At 34.7% G+C, this 22,874-nt stretch overlaps 1 protein-coding gene and 1 pseudogene across 2 annotated transcripts; both read left to right on the top strand.

Moving 5' to 3' along the window:
- Positions 1–3,986: 3,986 nt before the first annotated feature.
- On the top strand, positions 3,987–15,742 carry LOC21400720 (serine/threonine-protein phosphatase 5). Of its 2 annotated transcripts, none has more exons than XM_024176361.1 (12): positions 3,987–4,065; positions 6,216–6,385; positions 6,467–6,538; positions 7,337–7,487; positions 11,790–11,898; positions 11,990–12,107; positions 12,863–13,010; positions 13,398–13,646; positions 13,841–13,966; positions 14,101–14,201; positions 14,595–14,669; positions 14,795–15,742. In XM_024176361.1, the coding sequence occupies exons 1-12, from the start codon at positions 3,987–3,989 to the stop codon at positions 14,852–14,854; spliced, it is 1,458 nt and encodes a 485-aa protein (XP_024032129.1). In that variant the 3' UTR covers positions 14,855–15,742. The 2 variants fall into 2 exon arrangements, with proteins under 2 accessions (XP_024032129.1, XP_024032130.1); XM_024176362.1 differs by lacking the exon at positions 3,987–4,065 and adding an exon at positions 5,580–5,721 and having other exon boundaries at positions 14,795–15,740.
- A 1,460-nt stretch (positions 15,743–17,202) lies between these two features.
- On the top strand, positions 17,203–19,721 carry LOC112094724 (annotated as a pseudogene).
- The last annotated feature ends 3,153 nt before the right edge of the window (positions 19,722–22,874 follow it).

Below are 22,874 nucleotides of genomic sequence, written 5' to 3'. Positions count from 1 at the left end.
CCATTTAGACTCATTTGATAAGTTGTTCAATTTAGAATTCAAATTAATTTAAGTTTGACTTAAATTCGAATTTGAATTTGAAATAAAATTGGACTACAGGATAAAGGATGATTTTCTCTTCATTCCCTATCCAGTATTGGCGCCACACACAGGGATAGGAATCCCTAGCATGGCCGCCCACAAGGGATATGTGATAGAGGAGATTTTGTTCAAAATTCAAATAGGAGATAATTGACAAGCTTTATCTTGGAGATAGAGATTGGATTCCTTCTAGAAGTTTGACTTCTACTCTATAAATATGAGAATGATAGAAAATTATTGAGATAATTTTTGAAATAATTTTTCAGCCCTAATTGTCAAGGCTGGCCGAAATTCTCTTTGTAGAGAATGAGGAAAAAAATTTTCTCCAAAAATTTCACATCGTGCATGTGTTGGTGTTTGTGAAAATTCGAGTGTTTATTGTAACCCGTTTTGTCTCATGTGTGCGCACACACACGTCTTCGTGGATTCTAGGAATTGACGTGGAAGACATTGGTTTTCTAAACACAAAGCTTTGGAGCAAGGATTGTTCGAGGTCAAAGAACTCAAGTTATCAACCGAGTTGGCCTCCAGGTATTTTTCCTAATTGAGTTCTTAATAAATGAATTAATGAGATTAATTTATTCGTGCATAAATTAATATAATCTATAGAGTATCTCAAAGGTTTTATGAAAATTTTTATCATACACGATCCGCCTCCCCCGCACCACGCTTCCGCATCCGGATTCAATTCGGGGACCAACAATCTAGCCATCAGAAGCTGATAATTGTGTTTGTAATTTTTTTTAAATTTAATTAAAAAAAGAAAATATATCATATGCTCCCAAAAGATGTGATTTTATTGAATTGAGATAATATGAATAAGTACACATAAATAACTGCCTCGTTAAAAACCTTGCCAAGTAAAATTCGTGGGGAGATCGGGACAAAACCATAGCGAAGGAAAAAAGAGTGCAGTAGGAATAGTAAATTACAAACCTAAGTACAGTAGGGTGGCCGAAATTATTCTCATAGAGTGAGAGGGAAAGTTTTTCTCCAAGGAATTCCACATCATGCATGCATTAGTGTTTGTGAAAATTCGAGTGTTTATTCTAACCCATTTTATCTCATGTGTGCCCACACACACGTCTTCGTGGATTCTAGGAATTGACATGGAAGACATTGGTTTTCTAAACACAAAGCTTTGGAGCAAGGATTGTTCGATGTCAAAGAACTCAAGTTATCATCCTAATCGGCCGCCGTGTATTATTCGTAATTGAGTTCTTAATAAATAAATTAATGTGATTAATTTATTCGTGTATAAATTAATATAATCTATAGAGTATCTCAAAGGTTTTGTGAAAATTTTTGTTATACACGATCCGCCTCCCCTCACGCTTCTGCAACCGAATTCGATTCGGAGACTAACAGAAAGAGCAAGAAAATGAGTGATCGCGAGAAAAAAACTTAGAATCAAAATAAAAAAGACAAGATGAGAGATAGAATGATAGTGAGATGGGAAGTTGAGAGTGAATTGTTGTGTGGGATTTAGGGTGGAATTAAAGGGTATTTATAGGGGATTTTTTAGGGGTTTTTAGATTGTGACCGTTGGGCCCTTCGCGGGCCTAACGGTCGGCCTGTGACGGGCCTACGGGAGGCCCGTGGCGGGCCTAACGGACTGCGGGCCGTTTTGCAGGTCTGGGCCGGGCTGAACAAGGGCTGAATCTGGACTTTGGCCGAACTGGGCTTAGGCCAGGCTGCGAGCCTTCACGGGCTAGGGCCAGGCTTGGGCTGCGGGCTGAGAAGCCGATGCCTAGCTTTAGCCCATCAAACGTGCTGGGCCGGCAAAGGGATATAACAGTACAGTACCGGGCCATGCCGAATCTAGCACTGTTACGGGCTGGGCCGAGCCATCCATGGACGGCCCGGCCCATTTGACAACTCTAGCCCAAAGACAATTTTAGCTTTTAAATTGTGTGGAAATCAACATAGTATAATTAATGATTAATTAATTATTAATTACTAAGTATATTATATATTAATTAATAATTAATAAATAGATATATTTAATAACTAATATATAGATAGTATTTACTTAATTATTAATTAAATATTAATTTATTAATATTAAGTTTTTTATTTTCTTAATAAAATAATCAATAATATAGTAATTATTTATTTAGTTAAAGATTAATTGTCAAAAATTAATTATATAACTTATTAACAATAAAACAAGTAATAATAGGTTATTAAATAAATAATTAATGATTAATATATCAATCATATGTTATGTTAATTATAATCTATTAATTAGTAAATAGTTAATAAATAAAAATAAATAGTAATTACTTAATTAATAATTAATATTAAATTATAATTATCAATATCTAATATATTAATCAATAATAATTAATAATTAGTAATTAATCATTATAAAAAGAATAATTACCAAAAAATGATAATGTGATATATTAAATAATAGATTATTAATTAAACATTAGTAATTAATTAACTAATTATATAATTATGTAACTAAAAGTTAATAATTTAAGTAGTAAAAGGAATATTAATAAATTATGTATATTCTAATTATTTTTTTAATACACTAATTCATTACTTATAATCTAAAAAATATGAGTACATTAGTAACATAGTAATTATTTATAATTAATTACTAATTTTTTTAATTATTTAGCATATAAATTTATTATATATATAGTTTAATTATTAATGTACTCATTAATGATAATTTATTCATTATTATTAAATTATTAATATATTAATTTTTATTTGCTAAATAATTATTAATTATTAATTATTTTATATATTAATTTAAGATTATTAATTACGGTCCTCTTAACTATCCACAACAATTCAACCTTATAATTTACCAAACGCTATTATACTGCTTTTAGAATCAACAACACTTGTATAAATACAGCTTATTAAATACTTAATTACTTTTTATAACAAGTGTATTTCCTTTCAGCACGAATAAAAATAATTTTTTTAAAATTTACAGCATTAACAAACTGCCCCTTTTAACTAACAATTGATAAATTTCCGTTGGGTTTATCCTAACACAACAAAGGAATTTTATAGATTTAATCTGGGAAACTCAAAAAAGTCGAAAAGATCTTTCTAATCCATCAATTCCATAAAAGGAAAAAAAAATCAAAACATATAAAAAAATCACTTAGAAAGAAAAAAATATAAAAGATAGGATATATGATTAAAAACTCCATATTTGTTATTTTCATCGTTTATTATTTACTAAAAATTAATATAAATCCAAGATCTCCTTAGTCTAGGGTTGTTTCGTTTCCCTCCAAAGTCTCCATTTCTGTCTCCAACGAGATCGGGGTAGTCTCATCAGTTTACGAGAGAGGTACTTGATTTTACCATTGTTGAATGTCGTCTTCCTTGTTTGGTTCGCGAGAAAGTTGCTTTTTGAAAGTTTAATTTTCTCTTATTAATATTTTTCTCATTGTCCTCCACAGTTATCGAATTTTCTGTTATTTTCTCAGCAGCCAAACAGAGCTTGGCCACCACTTGGCTGCCGATATTAAGTAAAGGGGAAAAGAATTATTTTTTTGAATCCTTCGTAGTTAAGATTTTGATTTGGTTTAGTTCAATGAAAGTTCATTTGGTGGAACAAGAGTGTTCTGTTAATTCAGACTTCACTTTCAGCGTTTGCCGTAAAAGATGAAAGAAAAAGAATCTAACTTTAATTCCTATTGTTATTTTTTTTAGTTTAATTGATTGTATGTGTTATTAATAAGAATCTTATTGTTTCTCTGAAGCTACAATATAGTCAATTTTAGAGATGAATATGTGCTGCGGTTTTATATTAAATATGATATTCATTAGCTTTCTATTTTCTCAATATTTTTTGGTTATATTGTACGTTTTTTTTTTTGGTTCTTTGCTTTTCTAAGTATTGAATCTTATTGTAGACGACAAAGTTTATGCCCAATATGGAATCTGAAGGTTCTGATGTTTCTCGAGCTGAAGAAATCAAAGTCGTGGCCAATGAAGCGTTTAAAGGTCATAACAAACATTACAGAGAGTTACCAATGTTTTGCACTGATAATGATTAATGAACGACAGCCGTCACACATGAAGACGACCGTAAAATGTAACCAATAAATAACAGACAGTTAAATCTTAAATATGCATTATACAAAACCAAAAGATAAGAAATGCACGTGTTAAAATAAAAGATTAATACAAACATTAATACAATTAGATGCCGACAATTGTACATAATTGCCCAAAATTAGAAAAAATCAAAAAAATCAAAATATAGTAAACAAAAACATGGATGAAAAATAAATAACAAGGGAAAAAAAGGAAATATAGGGAAAAAATAAGAAATAAAATACATGAAAAAAATAAGGAGAAAAAAATTAAAAAATAAATAACGGTGAAAAATAACAAATAAAGAACAGAGAAAAGAGGCAGAAGAAAAAACCTTAGAAAAATACAAAAATTATGAAGAAAACAACAAAGAAAATAATTTTTCCCAAATATACCGACAAAAAAACAAATAAATGAAAAATTAGAAAGAAAACAACAAAACGCAAAACAACCACAAAAATCAGAAGAGAAAAAATCGAAACAATTTTTTTTTTCCAAAGCAAATGGAAAAAGAAAAATGAAGAAATCCAAAAATCATATGAGCTAACGGAAAAACCAAACCTAAAAAACCAAGAAAGCTGAGGACGAAGAGAACAAACAGCGCAAGAAAAGAGTGTGTAAAGACATTGATCTAAAGTAAACGACCAAATCCATGAACGAAATAGGAAAAAAAAATTATGCCTAAACAAATGGAGAAGAAAAAATTAAGAAATCTAAAAACTATATGAGTATAAAGATGAACAGAAAATCCAAATAAAAAAACCAATAAAGCTGAAGACGAAGAGAATAAACGGCGCAAGAAAAGACAAAGCAACCATGCATATAAAATCAAAGAAGAATAAAAAAATAAAACAGAAAACACCCCAAAATATATACGCAAAGAGAAAGAAGATGGGAAGTAAGAAAATTTACCCCAGAAATGAGAAAAAAAAAGATGTAGAAGGTAGCAAAAAAGTTTGCTCCAGAAATGAAAAAAAAAAGATGTAAAAGGTTGTAAAAAGCAGCAAATGGAAAGAGAAAATGAGTAGACCTAGAACACTTATTCCGAAGCAAATGACCAAAACGGTAGAAATTAAGGACATGTTCTTTTGTCTATAAAACTCAAAAAAAGACAACTCAAGTTTTAATTTTATTTAAATTCACGTTCTTTTAAGTTTCAATTTTATTCAATTTTACTCAATTTTATTCAAGTTCTAACTTCAACTCAAGTTATAACTCAAATTCAACTCAAAAATTACACTCAAATTACACTCCAAAAGAACAATCTTTAAAATTCAAATGAAAAAGCATCAAAGGGCAAAATGGTCATTACAACAGTGAAACCCTACCTCCTACATATGTGCTGTGGTTTTATAATAACTATGATATTCATTAACTTTCTATTTTCTCAATATTTTTTGGTTATATTGTACGTTTTTTTTTTTTTTTTTTTTTTGGTTCTTTGCTTTTCTAAGTATTGAATCTTATCGTAGACGACAAAGTTTATTCCCAGTATGGAATCTGAAGGTTCTGATGTTTCTCGAGCTGAAGAAATCAAAGTCCTGGCCAATGAAGCGTTTAAAGGTCATAAATCATTCTTCTGGAATCTGCTTTCTAGGGTTATTACTAAAATTATTTTTACTAAAATATTCGTTATGGAGGTGTTGCACCTACCTTTTGATGAATAGCGGTGCTTTTAAATGGAATTCAGACCTGAAAAAACCATGAACCGTCTTGAAACTGTAGTCCCGTTGGGGACGCCGACAGCGAGTTCTGCAGACTCCCAAGACTGTGGTCTCAGTTTGAACACGGTCATTGGCCTTCTAGGTCGTAATAGTGTGAGGCAAAAACAAACAGAAATTCAAGTGTCCCGCAAAAAATTAAGAAAAGGAAACTAGAATTAGTGTAGTGAGATAATAAGGCTGATGCTTTATAGGTCTATTTCTATCTTCATTGAGAATCCTCTTACCGTTTTGTAGCTTTTCAGTTGCTTTCCTTTGGTTAAGAATGGTTTCTGTCTATGTTATGTAGTTTTATGTTTTCAGCTGTGTGTGCTAATGTTGTCAATTTGCTTTCAGCTCATAAATATGCTCAAGCTATTGAGTTGTACACACAAGCAATTGAATTAAACAGTCGGAATGCTGTATATTGGGCGAACCGTTCATTTGCTCACCTTAAACTAGAGGAATATGGTAGTGCCATACAGGATGCTTCAGAGGCTATTGAAGTTGATCCTAAATATTCAAAGGTATGATTTCCATTCTGAGTTCATGGTTATTCTGCATGTAATTATCCTTGATCACCTTCTAATAATTTTATTGTAATACAGGGTTATTACAGGAGAGGTGCTGCTCATCTTGCTATGGGGAAATTCAAAGAAGCTCTCAAGGATTTTCAGCAGGTGTTTTTTCCCTTTTGTTTTTGTTTGATAGATTTAAAGGGAAAGTTGTTTAATGTTCATCGGTAGAGGAGCTAAATGTTTTTTCTTAAATAATTAAACAAATCGAGCATTATGTATAGTTCAATTATGAGGATGTTCTCAATCTGGATTTTTGACTTGGTTGGCCAAAGATACCATGCTTGCCGTCTATTGATAGTGTGTTCCTATGTTTACCTATTTCTAGTTTTTTGCAATATCCAATATCTAGAAGTTTTTGAAGTTGCACAATGTGGCATGGGATTCTTGACTTGCATATGCAAGTGAATTTTATGTTAACTGGATTGGGTTTGAGTGTAATTGTTTGGAAGGACTAAGAGGTTTTTTGAAGATTTACATGAGGAACTAAAGTTCCTTTGGGTTTGGGTTAAGTTCTAGGTTTCTTCACGGGTTGCTTAGTACCAGTAATTTACTGATATTCCTTTTCATTTTTGGCACATTTAAGAAATGTGTAATGAAAGGATTTGAAATTAAGTTCTAGTGGAATTGAAGTTGAAATCAAATTGAAATTGAGTTAAGGTTCCGAGGTGTTCACTTTGTTATTAGGACTGAACTAAAGTGGTAATGACTACAAAATAACCTTATGCACGTAATTAAAGCACGATTCAAGGACATAATTGAGGGAGGATAGTTTAGGAAATTGGGTATCCCATTTCAATTAGGATTTTAACCTTGCTATTTCATGTTTTTTTTAAAAAAAATTCTATTTCATCTTTGTGTTACACTAGCATTTAATTTATTCTTTTTTTTAATCTAAAATAGGTCAAGAGACTCTGTCCAAATGACCCTGATGCTGCCAGAAAGCTGAAAGAATGCGAGAAAGCAGTAAAGAAACTTAAATTTGAAGAAGCAATTGTTGTACCGGTGTCTCAAAGGCGTTCCATTGTGGAGTCTATCGACTATCGTACTATAGGTATTACTAATTGCTTCATATTTTAATGTCTTTTCATTTTTATAATTAAATATTGTTACACGTGGTGTTATTTAGGTTTATTTTCTTTTACATATAAACATTTTCTGGTTTTGTTAACTTTCTTTTCCAAAATTTTGTAGTTGACTGGCCGTATACCCAAACAATGTTTCTGCTCATTCTGTCTGAATTTGTTGTTCTTGATATAATATGCTCATAATTCATGCTTGTCTTGATTGTATGTATCTAATGCTTTAAGACATAGTAAGATGCATATTGCATAGTATGATCCGAAGCAGCAAGTTTGTCAATCCAAACCCTCTGCTTAAAGGTCTAGCTTAAACTATGATTTGTTCATGAGCCTTACTCAATGCATGTCTGATGTGATTGCTTGAGTCATTGCTATCTCGTCTGTTAGCGCTATAGTATCTTAGCTAGGGGGTTTATGTCACTTGTGGCTAGATTCATAGAACTCAATTACAGTTTATGTCAACCTATGATGAGAGGCTAGACCTGATGTTAAGACCTTTTCTGACAAAATAAAAGTGCTCCCACGATAATGCTGATGAGCTTATGGATAGACTCGTGAGTCTTGCTAAGTTCTCACAATATCCCTAACACTCACTCTATTTTGTTGTTTTAGGGGTTCTACGTGTCATTATTGGAGGTATCCACATGTCAACCTTTGATTGGTGTCTGCAGCACTTTTGTTCTTTTGACACTATATATATACAAAAATAGAAATTTTTGGGGGTTTGCAAATTGCACAATCCTTCTGGTTTAAGATTTTGAATTTCAAAGTATAAACCTTTGATAGGTGACATGATTGGGAAAATCAAACAGTATATAGGTAACGTGACTTGTTAAGCATGGGGTTTCAATCTTAAGTATGTAATAGTGTAACTAGCCCTTTAAGGAAAACCAATTTTGGGTATTTAGTTGGGAGGTTAGCTATTTATGGATTTCAGCTTCATTAGGTTATCAATGCCATCAGGATTTGAAATAATATTGATTTGATCATTACAAAATAACAGACACATTCAAGCCTCGTTCGCTTTGCGGATTCGAGTTTTCAATTCGAGCTGAGATGTGACATTTTCTGAGAGCTTTTAACTGTAGCAGAAAAAGTTAAATGTGACATTTTCTGAGAACTTTTAACTGTAGAAACATAAAACTGAAAACTTGAATCGGTGAAATGAACGAGGCCTCAACTTGTCATTTTTGGGTTGGAAGATTGAGTAATTTTGTTATTTCCTTTTGCGATAATAAGAATGTCCTGGTTCGGATGCACCAATTCCTTCTTGTATTTTATTCAAAATACTCACACTTGTTGAAACGTGAGAACATCATGCAAAGCAATTAGGTTATAGACTTGGTTGGTGAGGATGGGAACTTTATAGTTTGGTAGTTTGTAGCAAGTAGGCCTTTGTAGATTTTGAGATTTTATACTTCAGTAGAGTGCAATTCCTAATATTGGATTAGTCATTTTTCTGAGAACTTTTAACTGTAGAAACATAAAACTGAAAACTCGAATCGGTGAAATGAACGAGACCTCAACTTGTCGGGTGCATTTGGAACTCGTTCCAAAATGATTTTGTTTTTTGTATGAAAATGAAAATGAAAACGTTTTCAATCTCAAACAGAAATTATTTTTGAAAATGTGTTTGGTAATTTTATCAAGAGATTGTTTTCAGTATAAAAAAACTCATTACTGTCTGCCTCTTTCTCTCTGCTCGAGAGAGGAGAAAACGAAAACAAAAAATGAAAAATGACTAAAAATCGTTTCATTTCTCTCTCTCATTTTATACTAAAACAAAAAATCGTTTTCATTTCCCTTTTTTGTCTTTATTACACCAAATGCCGTTTTGGAAACATTTTCATTTTTTCTTTCTTGAAAAACGTGACAAACAAAAACGGGATCAATTCCAAACACGGCCGTCGTTTTTAGGTTGGAAGATTGAGCAATTTTGTTATTTCCTTCTGTGATAATAAGAATGTCCTGGTTCGGATGCACCAATTCCTTCCGGTATTTGATTCAAAATGCTCACACTTGTTGAAACATGAGAACATCGTGTAAAGCAATTAGGTTATAGACTTGGTTGGTGAGGATGGGAACTTTATAGTTTGGTAGTTTGTAGCGAGTAGGCCCTTGTAGATTTTGAGATTTTATACTTCAGTAGAGTGCAATTCCTAATAACTGGATTAGTCATCTTTAAAAAGGAAATCTATGTAAATGACATGCAAATACATAGTATCGACTTTATTGATTTTTAAGGTTTAATCATGAATTTATTGTTACCTTTCTGTAGCCCTCCATTTTCTCAAAGATTAGTGTAATGGATGCCATACTCATGGACCAATTGATGGGCCACTGTATTTTTCAAAGCTGGCAACACTTGCTTTAAGTAGGGATAGTAGAGTTTAATTGTGCGGCCACAGAATTGCCAAATCACTTAATAAAGTGGTGCATTAATTTGGCATTCCTAGCGTTACTTTTTCCCCAAATGTAGTTCTTTTGCATGGTCAAAAGAATCAAGTGTTCCTTAAAAAAAAACAGAAAAGCAGTGATCATAAAACTATGGAAGGTGGATAGTCTTGATTAGAATTCAGCTCACATCTATTAGCGTATTCCCATACTGGAGAGAAAATATGCAACTTTAATGTGTTTGCCTATGTATTCCTAACACATGCGAGTATGGGAATTTTCTAGGTAGATTGTGGCTGATAAGATATCCAGTGTCAACGCTACATGAAGGTTCAATAGAATAAAATTGTCATTTGTCCATCCTCTTCCTGAGATTGTTCCCATGATCTTAGATATTTTGATCTTGTAGGCAAGAAGTTTATGTCTCTAACTCTAAGGTATGCGTTAAGTAGCCTGGATTTTGCCAATGAAGATTGATTAATTCATCGATCATTTCTAATGATCAGTGTTGTATTTATTGTATTATACCTCGAAAGTTAATTAGTTTAATTGTAGTATTTTTTACAATGTATCATAGGAGGTGAACCCAATCCATCATCAATGTCCACTGAAGTGGCTGTAGCGGCAGTGGCAGTAGCAGTTGTGGCAGCGGTGTTGATGATAGTGGGAATAACAGTAGCCATAGTGGTATCCACAATATTGGTGGTGCTATTGATGGTGGTGGTCTAGCTGCATGGGTGGTATCTATACCAAAAGTCAAGTACATGACCTAGGTTTGAGTTTGCAATAAGTCGTATGTGTAACTCTCATCCATTCCAATATTGAATAAGCTTTACGATTCTAGGAACTAAATAAGAAATAAATTCATTCTCTGATACTGATGGGTAGTGTGACCTGTTGGGCGTGGTACTTAACCTCAAGCTTACAGGATCAAACATTGCATGATTGAGGTTATTTCTTGGTGATATCATTTTTGGCGTCATTACCAATTATTGAGCAAAGGACATTTGATTTCTTTAGCTCATTAAGTTGTGGGATTTTGCTCTCTCTCTCTCTCTCTCTCTCTCTCTCCCTCTCCTGTTGGGCGTGGTACTTAACCTCAAGCTTACAGGATCAAACATTGCATGATTGAGGTTATTTCTTGGTGATATCATTTTTGGCGTCATTACCAATTTTTGAGCAAAGGACATTTGATTTCTTTAGCTCATTAAGTTGTGGGATTTTGGTCTCTCTCTCTCTCTTCAATAGAGTTCTCTAGCATAAGATGATTTCTTTAGCTGATTAAGTTGTGGGATTTTGGTCTCTCTCTCTCTCTTTCTTGTCAGAGTTGATATTATTTTTAAGCTCGTGCTTAACTCTGCTATTCTTTGGATAAGTTACAATTTTTAGATTAGGAAATGATTTATAAATATCTTAAAAATATCAAAATAACAATTCAAATGTAAATCTCACTGAAACAAAATTTAGGAGAAATTCCAAATCTAGTGAATTAGTTTATGGAGTACCAGTACGCTAATAGTGCGGTTGATTTCGATGTATTTTCTCGTTACTAATTTAAAGAAAGTGTAGCTTTATGGAGGTCTAGCTTCGTTTTATGCGTGTTTGTGTTTTACGCATTGGACTAGGAGCAATATCCGTGTATGATTGGGTGCCTTTATTTAAACAGCTTTTAAAATGCATGTTGCTTGAGGATTCTACTTTTATAAATGAGGTTTATATGCTCCAAGCATCTGGTTCTTACATGTTTAGTTGAATCTTTTAGTCTTTTTTCTATCTAATTGGCGATCTTGGTTAAGTTTTTGTAGTTTCCTTTCATGAAGGAACTTCATAACTTGGTTCTTAACCCCTAAGTGTTAAATTTCTTTTTCTTTGACATCCAGATGTGGAGCCACAATATTCAGGTGCAAAAATTGAAGGAGATGTTGTAACATTGGATTTTGTGAAGAAAATGACGGAGGATTTCAAGGACCAAAAAGGCTTGCACAAACGGTATAATGGCAAAAAGAGTATTCATAGTTATACCTACTTATAAATGGATATTCGGTCTATTTTTTATATTTTGGTTTTCTTCGACCTTTAGATATGCATACCAGATTGTCTTACAAACAAGAGAAATGTTGCGGGCCCTGCCTTCCCTTGTTGATATAACCGTTCCGGAGGGTAATCACTTTACTGTTTGTGGTGATGTGCATGGTCAGGTAAATTCTTTTACTCTCTTAAAATTCTGGAACTAGTGCTTTATTTTATTATTATTATTATTCTTTTTTGAAATGGAACTAATGCTTCATTTAAAAACAAGAGCGAGCAAGCCTGGGCTGATAGGAAAATCAAGGGAAGATAATGAATTGAATTGAACGCCTGAGATGTTATAGTAATAAGTGTGTGGTTGATTCTGTAGTGTTGGATGGTAACAATTGCATGGGTTGATAGGTATACAATATACTTCCACTCCTGAAACCGAATAGTACTTAAGAGCTCCGTAACCAGCTATCCTGCCTTGTCAACCAGAAGTTTCCAGTCTCTTAATATTTAGTGAATAGGAACTTCTTGTTACTTGTTTGAAAGACTGTTCAGATCACACGGGTTTTGACTGTCATTTGACATGTCTTATTTATTTATTTATTTTTAATGTTATTTTCTGTTACTTGGTTGCAATGCTAGTATATGTCATTTACACTATTGCGTCTTGAGTTGGCACAATTTTTTTTTTTTTTTTTTTTTTGCAAACTTTATGCTTACTGACTCTTTATCGGTGCTTCGGGTATCAGAATTTTCTCCCTTTTTTCCTTTTTGTGTGTGTGTGTGTGTGTGTGTGTGTGTTACGCTATCTCTAGGAAATACTCTGTGTGTGTGTGTGTGTGTGTGTGTGTGTTACGTTATCTCTGAGCTCCTAGGAAATACTCCAATATTAGGTTCCTGCTTATTACTTAAAACTGTTCTCTTCTTAATGCAGTTCTATGACCTCCTCAACATCTTTGAGCTGAATGGGCTTCCTTCAGAAGAGAATCCATATTTATTTAATGGTGACTTTGTGGATAGAGGATCATTTTCTTTGGAGGTCATCCTTTCACTGTTTGCGTTCAAGTGCATGTCTCCGTCAGGTCAACCCCTCTTGACTTTTTCATTTGTCAGCATTTTTCCCCCAAACTTAGTACTGCGTTCCACCAATATTTTGCTTCTTTGAGCAATTTTTGTCTGATTTTAGTAGCTGCTTAACAACCATGTAACTTGTTACTGGTCTTACATGGGGAGTAGAGTGTGCAACTGTTGACGTATTTTTATTTCATTTTTTAAATTTATCGGTTCTTGATTTTCATAAATAAAGTTCCTTTTCAACATTGACAAGTTGTTTTCTTTTGGCATCTTCTGGAGTGCACCTTCATTTATAACTTTTGTGCCCGCCATCATTACATTTCAACTGTTTGCGAAATTTTTCTTTAACCTTGTAATTTCATCAGCACTTATTAGCATGTTTGTAAAATTTTCAGCAATGCACCTTGCTAGGGGAAATCACGAGAGCAAGAGCATGAACAAAATATATGGTTTTGAAGGTGAAGTGCGTTTGAAGTTAAGTGAAACATTTGTGGAACTATTTGCAGAAGTTTTCTGTTGCTTACCGTTGGCTCATGTAATAAATCAGAAGGTTTTTGTGGTTCATGGAGGTCTTTTTAGTGTTGATGGGGTGAAACTTTCTGATATTAGAGCAATTGATCGTTTCTGCGAACCTCCCGAGGAAGGTAAGAAGGACAATTTTTTCCTTTCCTTAGTTGCGCTATTGACTCCTAGACTTAAAAAGGTGGTGATACTGTGGAATCTGAAAGAGAACGGATATGCATGTGAAGTTATAGACTCCATACATGATCTTACAGGCATTCTGTAAATTCTTCTTGATTTCTTCTGGTGGGCTTTATACTTACCTGGATTTCTTCAGGGTTGATGTGTGAATTGCTGTGGAGTGATCCACAACCTTCATTGGGAAGAGGCCCAAGCAAACGAGGTGTGGGCCTTTCTTTTGGTGCTGATGTAACAAAGAGATTCTTGCAAGACAACAATTTAGGTATGTCTCCTTTTTTTGTTCTCATTTCTTGATCTCAAGTCATTTGATGGTTTATATATATATATATATATATATTTTTTTTTTTCCTACAATGTTCCAAGTCGTTGACTTAACACGTATTTACTCAATGACAGATTTAGTTGTGCGCTCTCATGAAGTAAAGGATGAGGGTTATGAGATTGAGCATGATGGTAAACTCATCACTGTATTTTCTGCGCCAAATTACTGTGACCAGGTAAATCGATGGCAAGCGTTTTACTATGCCTTTTTTTTTTTTGAAAGAAAACAAGTTTTCTTAGTGGTAGTTGTACATTGCCAAAGAAATAGTTATCTACCTGTATCATACATTGGAGTACAGTTAACCTCCATAAATTAATACCCTTGGGACCATGAAAATTTTATTAACCAAGATAATGAGTTTTTTAAGTCGGGACCGGCAAGAAATTTATTTAATTGAGTTTATTAATTTATCGAGGTTTTACTATTGCATGCTAACTTAGAAGGTGAACTGATGTTTGTTGATATTGGTGCAATTGGTGTGCTCTTTATTTACTAATTTTTGTAAGATCGAACCTTTAAGCTCATGCCTAATTTACATTTAACGTTGACATGCAACTTGTCTTTGCAGATGGGTAATAAAGGTGCCTTTATTCGTTTCGAGGCACCTAACTTGAAGCCTAACATTGTCACCTTCTCAGCAGTGGTAGGTTGCTCCTGCCGTTAAAAGCTGACTTTCCCCAACATTTTCTCCAAATGCCATTTTATTTTTCACGCCACAAAATTTCCTTTTAAAGTAACATGTCATGAATGTTTCGTTTGAAACTGTAGCCACACCCGGATGTCAAGCCGATGGCATATGCGAACAACTTCCTCCGACTATTTCAATAGTCTACATCTACATGGCTGACCAGGACTTCCCAAAACTGTATATTATGTTGGTGCGCCATAGATTTTCCGCGGATTCGCTAACCTGCTTTGGAAGTTGACTTGAAAGAGCGCTGATGGACTTGGAGAAATGCAGTTTCGTGTTTGTGGTGATCGTGATCCATAGAGATGCTATTCATTTATTTATCTTGTAGTCACAGTCAGCAAGGATATTTATTGCATTTCGTTTGTTATTGTTTTCCCTTGTGCTGCCCTGGAAGTCAAAGTCACAAACACATGAATCTGCCATGCTGGAAAACTTTTATTAAGTAAAGAGACCTTTTTACCCTTGTAATTACTTAGGGCTTTATCACTTTCTTCCTCTTCTCTCTCTCTCATAGGAAGCAGCCTCCATATTCTCCATTGTCTCATCTCCATTAAGGTTTGGCGGAATCGCAAGGCCGTGCGAGGAGTTCGTTGGTGATTCCGGTGCGGATGATTGTCGTGTCTTTCATCGCTGACATTGAACTCAACATTCTCCTTCCATTAGCACGGAGTCGTTAATGCACAGATCCACTCGTGGAGATTTTGCGGTGTTTTCTTTGGTGCTCCATCGCACAAAGGAGATTTGAGGAGATCTCCTCCACTCGTGACGGAGATCCGGAGATCTCCTCTGTCACACAGAGGAAATCTAGAGATCTTCTCCATCGCAACGTTGGAGATATGTGACGTTAGAAATCCGGAGATATCTGTGCGGAGGAGATTCTAAATTGAAAGCCGAAACTTTTTCTTTTTCTTCTTTTTCCTAATTGTGGATCTGGTGGATTTTTGGTGTATATCTTATAATTTTTAGTGGATTTTTGTGAATTTGCTAAATTTTTTGGTATTCTGACAATGGTGACGGCTATACTACTGTCAATCACGGTGTTTATGCCAATATACTACTAGTTACCGACTTGTATACCACTAGTTACTGCCCCAGATGTTGTTGGTTATCGGCTTGTTGGTTATCGGCTAGATACCGATGGTTCCTAGACAAGATATCAGTGATTATGGTTACTGGTTGGTTCCAGCAACGGTGATGTTGTGGGCAATGGTGGATACCAGTCAGCCGCTAGTAATGGTGGTTATCGGTAGATACTAGTAGGTAACCATTCAGTATCCAGGTGGATATTGTTATTGTGACTTGATATCGACTGGTATTTTAAGAGTATATTTGGTATTCTAAATATAGTGTGATGGCATGACTGGTATTTTCAATAATAGTTTATGTTTTTTTGGCATATGTCAATCTAAACATAAAATCTGTTGCAGTTCCCTTCCCTTTAAAGCTCGAGATTTAGCCTAATTGAGTCCGTTAAACTTGACTCTTTTAGCGTGTTTTATTATGATGTGCTTTAATTTTATCACTTAACTATTTTTCTTAGAATGCATTCGTCTTCTTTTCCCCTTAATTACTTATAACATTCAAAATAGACATTTGAGGGTAATAGGGCATGCATAGGATTTAAACCCAATTCTTTATAGCACAAAAGTCAGCTTTTTATTAAAGAGGGGAAAAAAAGGCAGCTATCTTTTTGGTGTAAATTATGCTTGAAATTTTTTAAAAAGAAAAAAAAAAGAAAAAAGGCTTGGTATTATTTTTAAACTCTAGTTATTTACTCAGGTCACCTTTTAAATCATTGTTTGAAAATTATTTTCATATCACAAAGACTACTTTATCTTTTGTTTCTATTAGAATGAATTACAATAAGGAGGTAGCTCAAAAAAAAAAAAAGTTACAAGAGGATAGCTTGTTTTTTTTTTTTTTTTATTCTTTCAAGATAATGTTTCCCAAACTTCAAATGCCAATCCTTCAAAAAAGGAAAAATGTATAAACAAATACATAAATCATATAAGTTCAAAGGAAAAAAAACATAAATCATCTATTTCAAAAATAAATTGTTTGTGATACCTAATTTGTCCTTTTTTGTATATAAATATATATATATATGATATATTGATCATTATTACACAATTTTTATGAGACTGACCACATTTATACACTGTACATAAATATTGTCAACCTTTTAAAAGTTTTATTTTATTTTGTTAGCATGAATGCAATATTTGTGCTTCGTTGGTTATTATAGATTTTTTTTTTGTTCGATTTCGTAGATTATGATGATAAATATTATTAGAAAGTTGTAAATATTAGGATATTGAAATATGTGAATATTGTATACATGTATTATTGACCCTTTTTATGTTTCTAATATTATCTTATCATCACAAAATTACAATCATTATACTTTCGTCTTTCATTATTAACGATGATGGTGTCATAATACTCGCAATTTTTCAACAATTATAAATTTTAAAATGAACACTAATTTTTAGAAATTACAATCACGGTCGGCGGATTCGAAGTCGGAGCCGTCCCTTTCAACCCCGACGGGTGGGGCCCTCCGGAATCCACAGTCGCCGCCGCCGCCGCCTCCAACCTCCCCCTCAATGTCCCCTTCCGCCCCCTTCTCTCGCTCCGACAAGCTCGGCCGCATCGCCGACTTCACCCGCAACATCAACGACCCGGCCCGCCCCAAGAACCCCTCCGACTCCGTCTTCGACTTCTCCAACGGCGACTCCTTCCCCGCCTCCGGCGAGGACGACTCGTCGTTCCGCCTCGTCGACGGCAAGCCCCCGCCGCGTCCCAATTTTTGCTCGAAGTGGCGGTTCCAGCAGCAGCGCCAGCTCCCCCAGCGCCGCGACGAGGAGGTCGAGGCCCGCAAGCGCGAGGCCGAGAAGGAGCGAGCCCGCCGCGACCGCCTCTACCACCTCAACCGCTCCAACGCCAACGCCCCCCGCCGCGAGGCCGCCGTCTTCAAATCCGCAGTCGATATCCAGCCGGAGGGGAACATGCTCGACCAGATCCCCTTCTCCACCTTCTCCAAGCTCTCCTTCTCCGTCCCCGAGCCCCGAGCCCGAGGACTTCCTCCTCTGCGGCGGCCTCGAGTTCTACGACTGCGCCTTCGACCGCATCACGCCGAAGAACGAGCGCCGCCTCGAGCGCTTCAAGAACCGCAATTTCTTTAAGGTCACCACCACTGATGATCCCGTCATCCGCCGCCTTGCGAATGAGGATAAGGCTACGGTTTTCGCCATCGATACGATCCTCTCCACGCTCATGTGCGCTCCTAGGTCGGTTTACTCTTGGGACATTGTGATCCAGCGCGTCGGGAACAAGCTTTTCTTCGACAAGAGGGATGGTTCGCAGCTCGATTTGCTCTCCGTCCATGAGACCTCTCAGGAGCCTCTGCCGGAGGCCAAGGACGACATCAATTCCGCATATTCGCTCAGCGTTGAGGCCGCTTATATCAACCAGAATTTCTCTCAGCAGGTGCTGATCAGGGACGGGAACAAGGTGACTTTCGATGAGCGGAATCCGTTCGCCAACGAGGGCGAAGAGGTCGCCTCCGTCGCATACCGGTACCGGCGGTGGAAGCTTGACGACGACATGTATCTGGTGGCCCGGTGCGAGGTTCAGAGTGTTGTTGAGGTGAACAAGCAGAGATCTTTCCTGACATTGAACGCTCTGAACGAGTTTGATCCCAAGTATTCGGGTGTCGATTGGAGGCAGAAGCTGGAGACTCAGAGAGGCGCTGTTTTGGCGACGGAGCTCAAGAACAACGCGAACAAATTGGCTAAATGGACTGCCCAGGCGCTTCTTTCGAGCGCAGATTTGATGAAACTTGGATACGTCTCGAGGGTTCATCCCCGGGATCACTTCAACCATGTGATCTTGGCCGTGGTTGCATATAAGCCGAGGGATTTCGCCGCGCAAATTAACCCCAACACCTCGAATATGTGGGGGATTGTGAAGTCCATTGTGGACTTGTGCATGAGATTGAATGAGGGCAAGTATGCTCTTGTGAAGGGTCCGTCCAAGCGCCAAGTTAGGATCTATGAAGTGCCTGCGGATGCGTTTGAGAACGATTACGTCGAAGAGCCGTTGCCGGAGGAGGAGCAAGTGCAGCCGCCGGTGGAGAATGCTGAGGGTGAGGCAAATGCTGCTTCAAACGATGTCGAAGATAAGCAGATTGATGCTGAATCTTAATGGGGTAGTTTCTTTACTTCCAAGTTTTCTGTTGTATGTTTGTGTTTTTACCTTTCATATGCTTTGTTCTTTGAATCATAATGTGACTGATCCCTGAGGTCTTTGAGAAGTTATATGGTGGATTTTTCTTTTTAGGTTGTATGATGAAAAGACATGTGGAAAACTGAACTTAAATACATTCAGATATGTTTGGAGGATTATTTTAAATTAGTTGAAGAATTTTATGCGCTGCTATGGTGAGGATGAAATAAATTTTGAGTTTGTCGACCCCATTTACGTGGACAACACTCTGAAGTTATTATCAGGAATTTGTTATAGTATAGTAAGTGGTCACTCATGTTCTTGTCTTATAAGTTATAATAAAGGAGTGAGATCTTATCAAATATACTTCACGTTTGTATATTTTCCTGTTTTGTATAGAACATTTTGCCTTTCCATCTTAATGTTGATTTGAACCAATGAACCATCCATGGTTTGGCCTCTCTTATGCGGAACTTGTCTTGGTATTTTAACATTGATTGCTCGTTGTCTAATCGAGTTTTATTTTGTCTATTGTTCTGAATTCTTGTCCAGACTTCGGAGAGCGAATACCTATTTATGACTATGACAATTGCAATAATGGAAGAGCAAATCTACAAGGTCAAATCTATTAGGGCAAACTGTTTTGAACTGGAATTGAACGTATATGGTTCTCCATTCTTAAATCTTTTTGATAGGTAGATACATTGAAGCAGACATGCTTTTTTTTTTCCTTCTTTTTTTTTTTTGAGTTTTTCCCCTTTTTGTTCATGAGTTCCGACAACCTAAACTTTATTTCTATTTTTATTACTTGTATGTTCTTTTTTCGAAACTTGATCACTGAGTTTTAGTTTTGGAATGGAAGTCTTTTCATACCTGTTTAACTTATTCTTGTTTGTTTTTTTCCCGTCTATGAGGTTTATGGGTTGTGATTCTTCAACATTTTGGGCCCTTTTTGAGTTGATGCGATGTACTTAACTGACATTTAACATGAGTCTGAGATTATGTCAATATCACAATATGACTTCTAAATACTTATTGGCACTTTTTTGTTCTGTTTCAATATCTGAATAATCCAGCTTGAAAAAATGACTGCCAAAAACTCGACTAAGCTAAAAACCTTGTAGCTAAAAACCTTGTCTACACAAATATGTCATGAAACGAATCTGAACTTGTTCCAATTCTCTCTGTTTTAGGCCGCAAATCACTCTAAAGCCCACTTATAATGTATAGTAATCATGTGTTAATTTTTGTTTTAGTATATGTTCTCTTGTAGTCAAAATAAAAGAAACAAGACGAGGCTTGAAAGTCCTACAATTTTTTTTCTTGGTATGGTGTAGTAATTGTTGACAATTGTATACATCAATCCATTCTCGTTCTTACATAATGTTTATGTGAATTGAGGTATGTTTATTCCGCGGGTTTAAATTAATTTGAAATAGTTTGGATTTGAGTTCAAATCTCAAACTAAATTTGAACATGCACGAAAAGTGAACAATGTGTACCCGGTAACCATGTCAAGTAGTAAATACCTTCATTATACCGCCCATTTGCAAAACAAGTGAGTATCTTCCTTGTATCCTTAACAATCCCCAAACCACTAGAAACTTAAAGATTTTTTGGATCAGATTTACAATTAAAACACAATATTCTTAGTACAAAGGGTCGGTTCAGTGGTAAATCAAATAATTACTTTTACTTTAGGGTTTTGTTATCTAGGAAATGCGATAAAATAAAATAAAAAATTTGTAGAAGATAATGGATAATAAATACCCTTATCGCGTTGACAAAGGTCCCATAACAAATGAGGTTGGATCGATTATTTCATCACAAATGGACCTAGTTTCTCATCTATCCCTTAAGTGACAGCATTAACTAATGACCTCCTTTATATGCCCTTTATATACTAATGAGATATTCTCTTGTGTTCTATTATTTAAGAATATTAGTGTTTCTTACTTATTAATCGTTAAATTTGTATTAAATGAAAATCTGGTTAAAAGTCAAATTAGATTGAAAAAGTAATACAGATTCGACAGCTGATAAGCAGGAAACACCAGTATTCATAAAAAAGATGGAACACTAGAAAAATTCTCATATACTAATACTATTTTTAAACTCTGGACACGATATTAATCTATGTGTAGCGGTTGCAATTTATACGCAAAAAATTTTATATACACTCCAAATTTTTATTAAGGCACTCTTATAATGTATAGTAATCATGTGCTAAATTTTGTTTTAGTATCCCTTCTCTTGTATTCAAAATAAAAGAAACAAGATAGGCTTGAAAGCCTTACAATTTTTTTTCCTTGGTATGGTGTAGTAATTATTGACAATTGTATACATCAATCCATTCTCGTTCTTTTATAATATTTATGTGAATTAAGGGTTTATTTATTCCGCGAGTTTAAATTAAGGAGACGTTTGGTTCATAGATTAAAATCATGAAATTAGAACCATTTTCGATTTACGTGTATTTTTTGTGAGAGAAAACGCTGCAGTGAATCATGAACCATGATTCGAATCGGGATAAGAATCTCCCAACCAAACAACCCCTAAGTGATTTGAGTTAGAGTTGTTTGGTTGGGGGATTCGTATACCGATTCGAATCATGGTTCGTGGTTCACTACAGTATTTTCTCTCACAAAAAATACACGTAAATAAAAAATGGTTCTAATCTCATGATTCTAATCAATGAACCAAACGTTCATGCACGAAAACTGAACAATGTGTACCCAGTAACCATGTTAAGTAGTAAATACCTTCATTATACCGCCCATTTGCAAAACAAGTGTGAGTATCTTCCTCGTAGCCGTAACGATTCCCAAACCACTAGAAGCCTAAAGATTTTTTGGATCAGATTTACAATTAAAACACAATATTCTTAGTACAAAGGGTTGGTTCGGTGGTAAATCAAATAATTACTTTTACTTTAGGGTTTTGTTATCTAGGAAATGCGATAAAATAGAATAAAAAATTTGTAGAAGATAATGGATAATAAATACCCTTATCGCGTTGAGAAAGGTCCTATAACAAATGAGGTTCAATCAATTATTTCATCACAAATGGACCTAGGCCCCGTTCATTTCACCGATTCGAGTTTAGAATTCAAGTTTTGCTATAGTAAAAAGCACTCAAAAATAGTCACATCTAACTTTTTTATTACAGTAAAAAGCTCTCACATAAAGTCATATCTCAACTCAAATTAAAAACTCGAATCAGTGAACTAAACGGACCATAGTTCCTCATCTATCCCTTAAGTGACAACATTAACGAATGACCTCCTTTATATGCCCTTCATATACTAATGAGACTTTCTCTTGTGTTCTATTTTTAAAAAATATCGGTGTTTTTTATTTATTAGTTGTTAAATTTGTATTAAATTTGGTCAAAAGTTAAATTATATTGAAAAAGTAATACATATTCGACGGCTGATAAGCAGGAAATACCAGTGTTCCTAAAAAATAGAGAACACTATAAAAATTTCCATATACTAATACTATCTTTAAACTCTGGACACAGTACTAATCCATGTGTAGCGCTTGTAATTTACACATAAAATTTTATTTGCACCCTAAATTTTTATTAAGGCACCCTAATATATTTAAAAATTAAAATTATTTTCTTTTTTAAAACTAAAATCCTCTATAATTCCACATATACCCTTACATACACCCCATACTTTTCTTTATCTCATTTTAAGATATGAATTCTTAAAAATATTTACTTTCTTATTATTTTTGAGTGAGATTTGATTCTTTCTATTGAAACATTTTATTAACATTTTTTCTTTTTCTTTCTATTTTGTTATTTCTGTTTAAACGACTTCAGAATTCAAAATTATTAAAACTTGATGAAATTTCATATCAAGCTCCAGTACTTGGTGACCAGAAAATTTTATTAGAATAGGGTATAGATGATTTTATGATT

Source organism: Morus notabilis, unplaced genomic scaffold (genome assembly GCF_000414095.1).
Source record: "Morus notabilis unplaced genomic scaffold, ASM41409v2 Scaffold568, whole genome shotgun sequence".
NCBI classification, from domain to species: domain Eukaryota; kingdom Viridiplantae; phylum Streptophyta; class Magnoliopsida; order Rosales; family Moraceae; genus Morus; species Morus notabilis.
Note: the sequence above shows the minus strand (reverse complement) of the source record. Positions and strands in the feature narration are given on the sequence as shown.

What these genes read in the sequence shown, in the direction of transcription:
- LOC21400720 (XM_024176361.1), top strand. Translation starts at nt 3,987, where the DNA reads ATGCCCAATATGGAATCTGAAGGTTCTGATGTTTCTCGAGCTGAAGAA. An exon ending in TATCGACTATCGTACTATAG is followed by an intron (nt 7,488 to 11,789) that starts GTATTACTAATT and finishes TTTGACATCCAG; the next exon opens with ATGTGGAGCCACAATATTCA. An exon ending in TTGTCACCTTCTCAGCAGTG is followed by an intron (nt 14,670 to 14,794) that starts GTAGGTTGCTCC and finishes TTGAAACTGTAG; the next exon opens with CCACACCCGGATGTCAAGCC.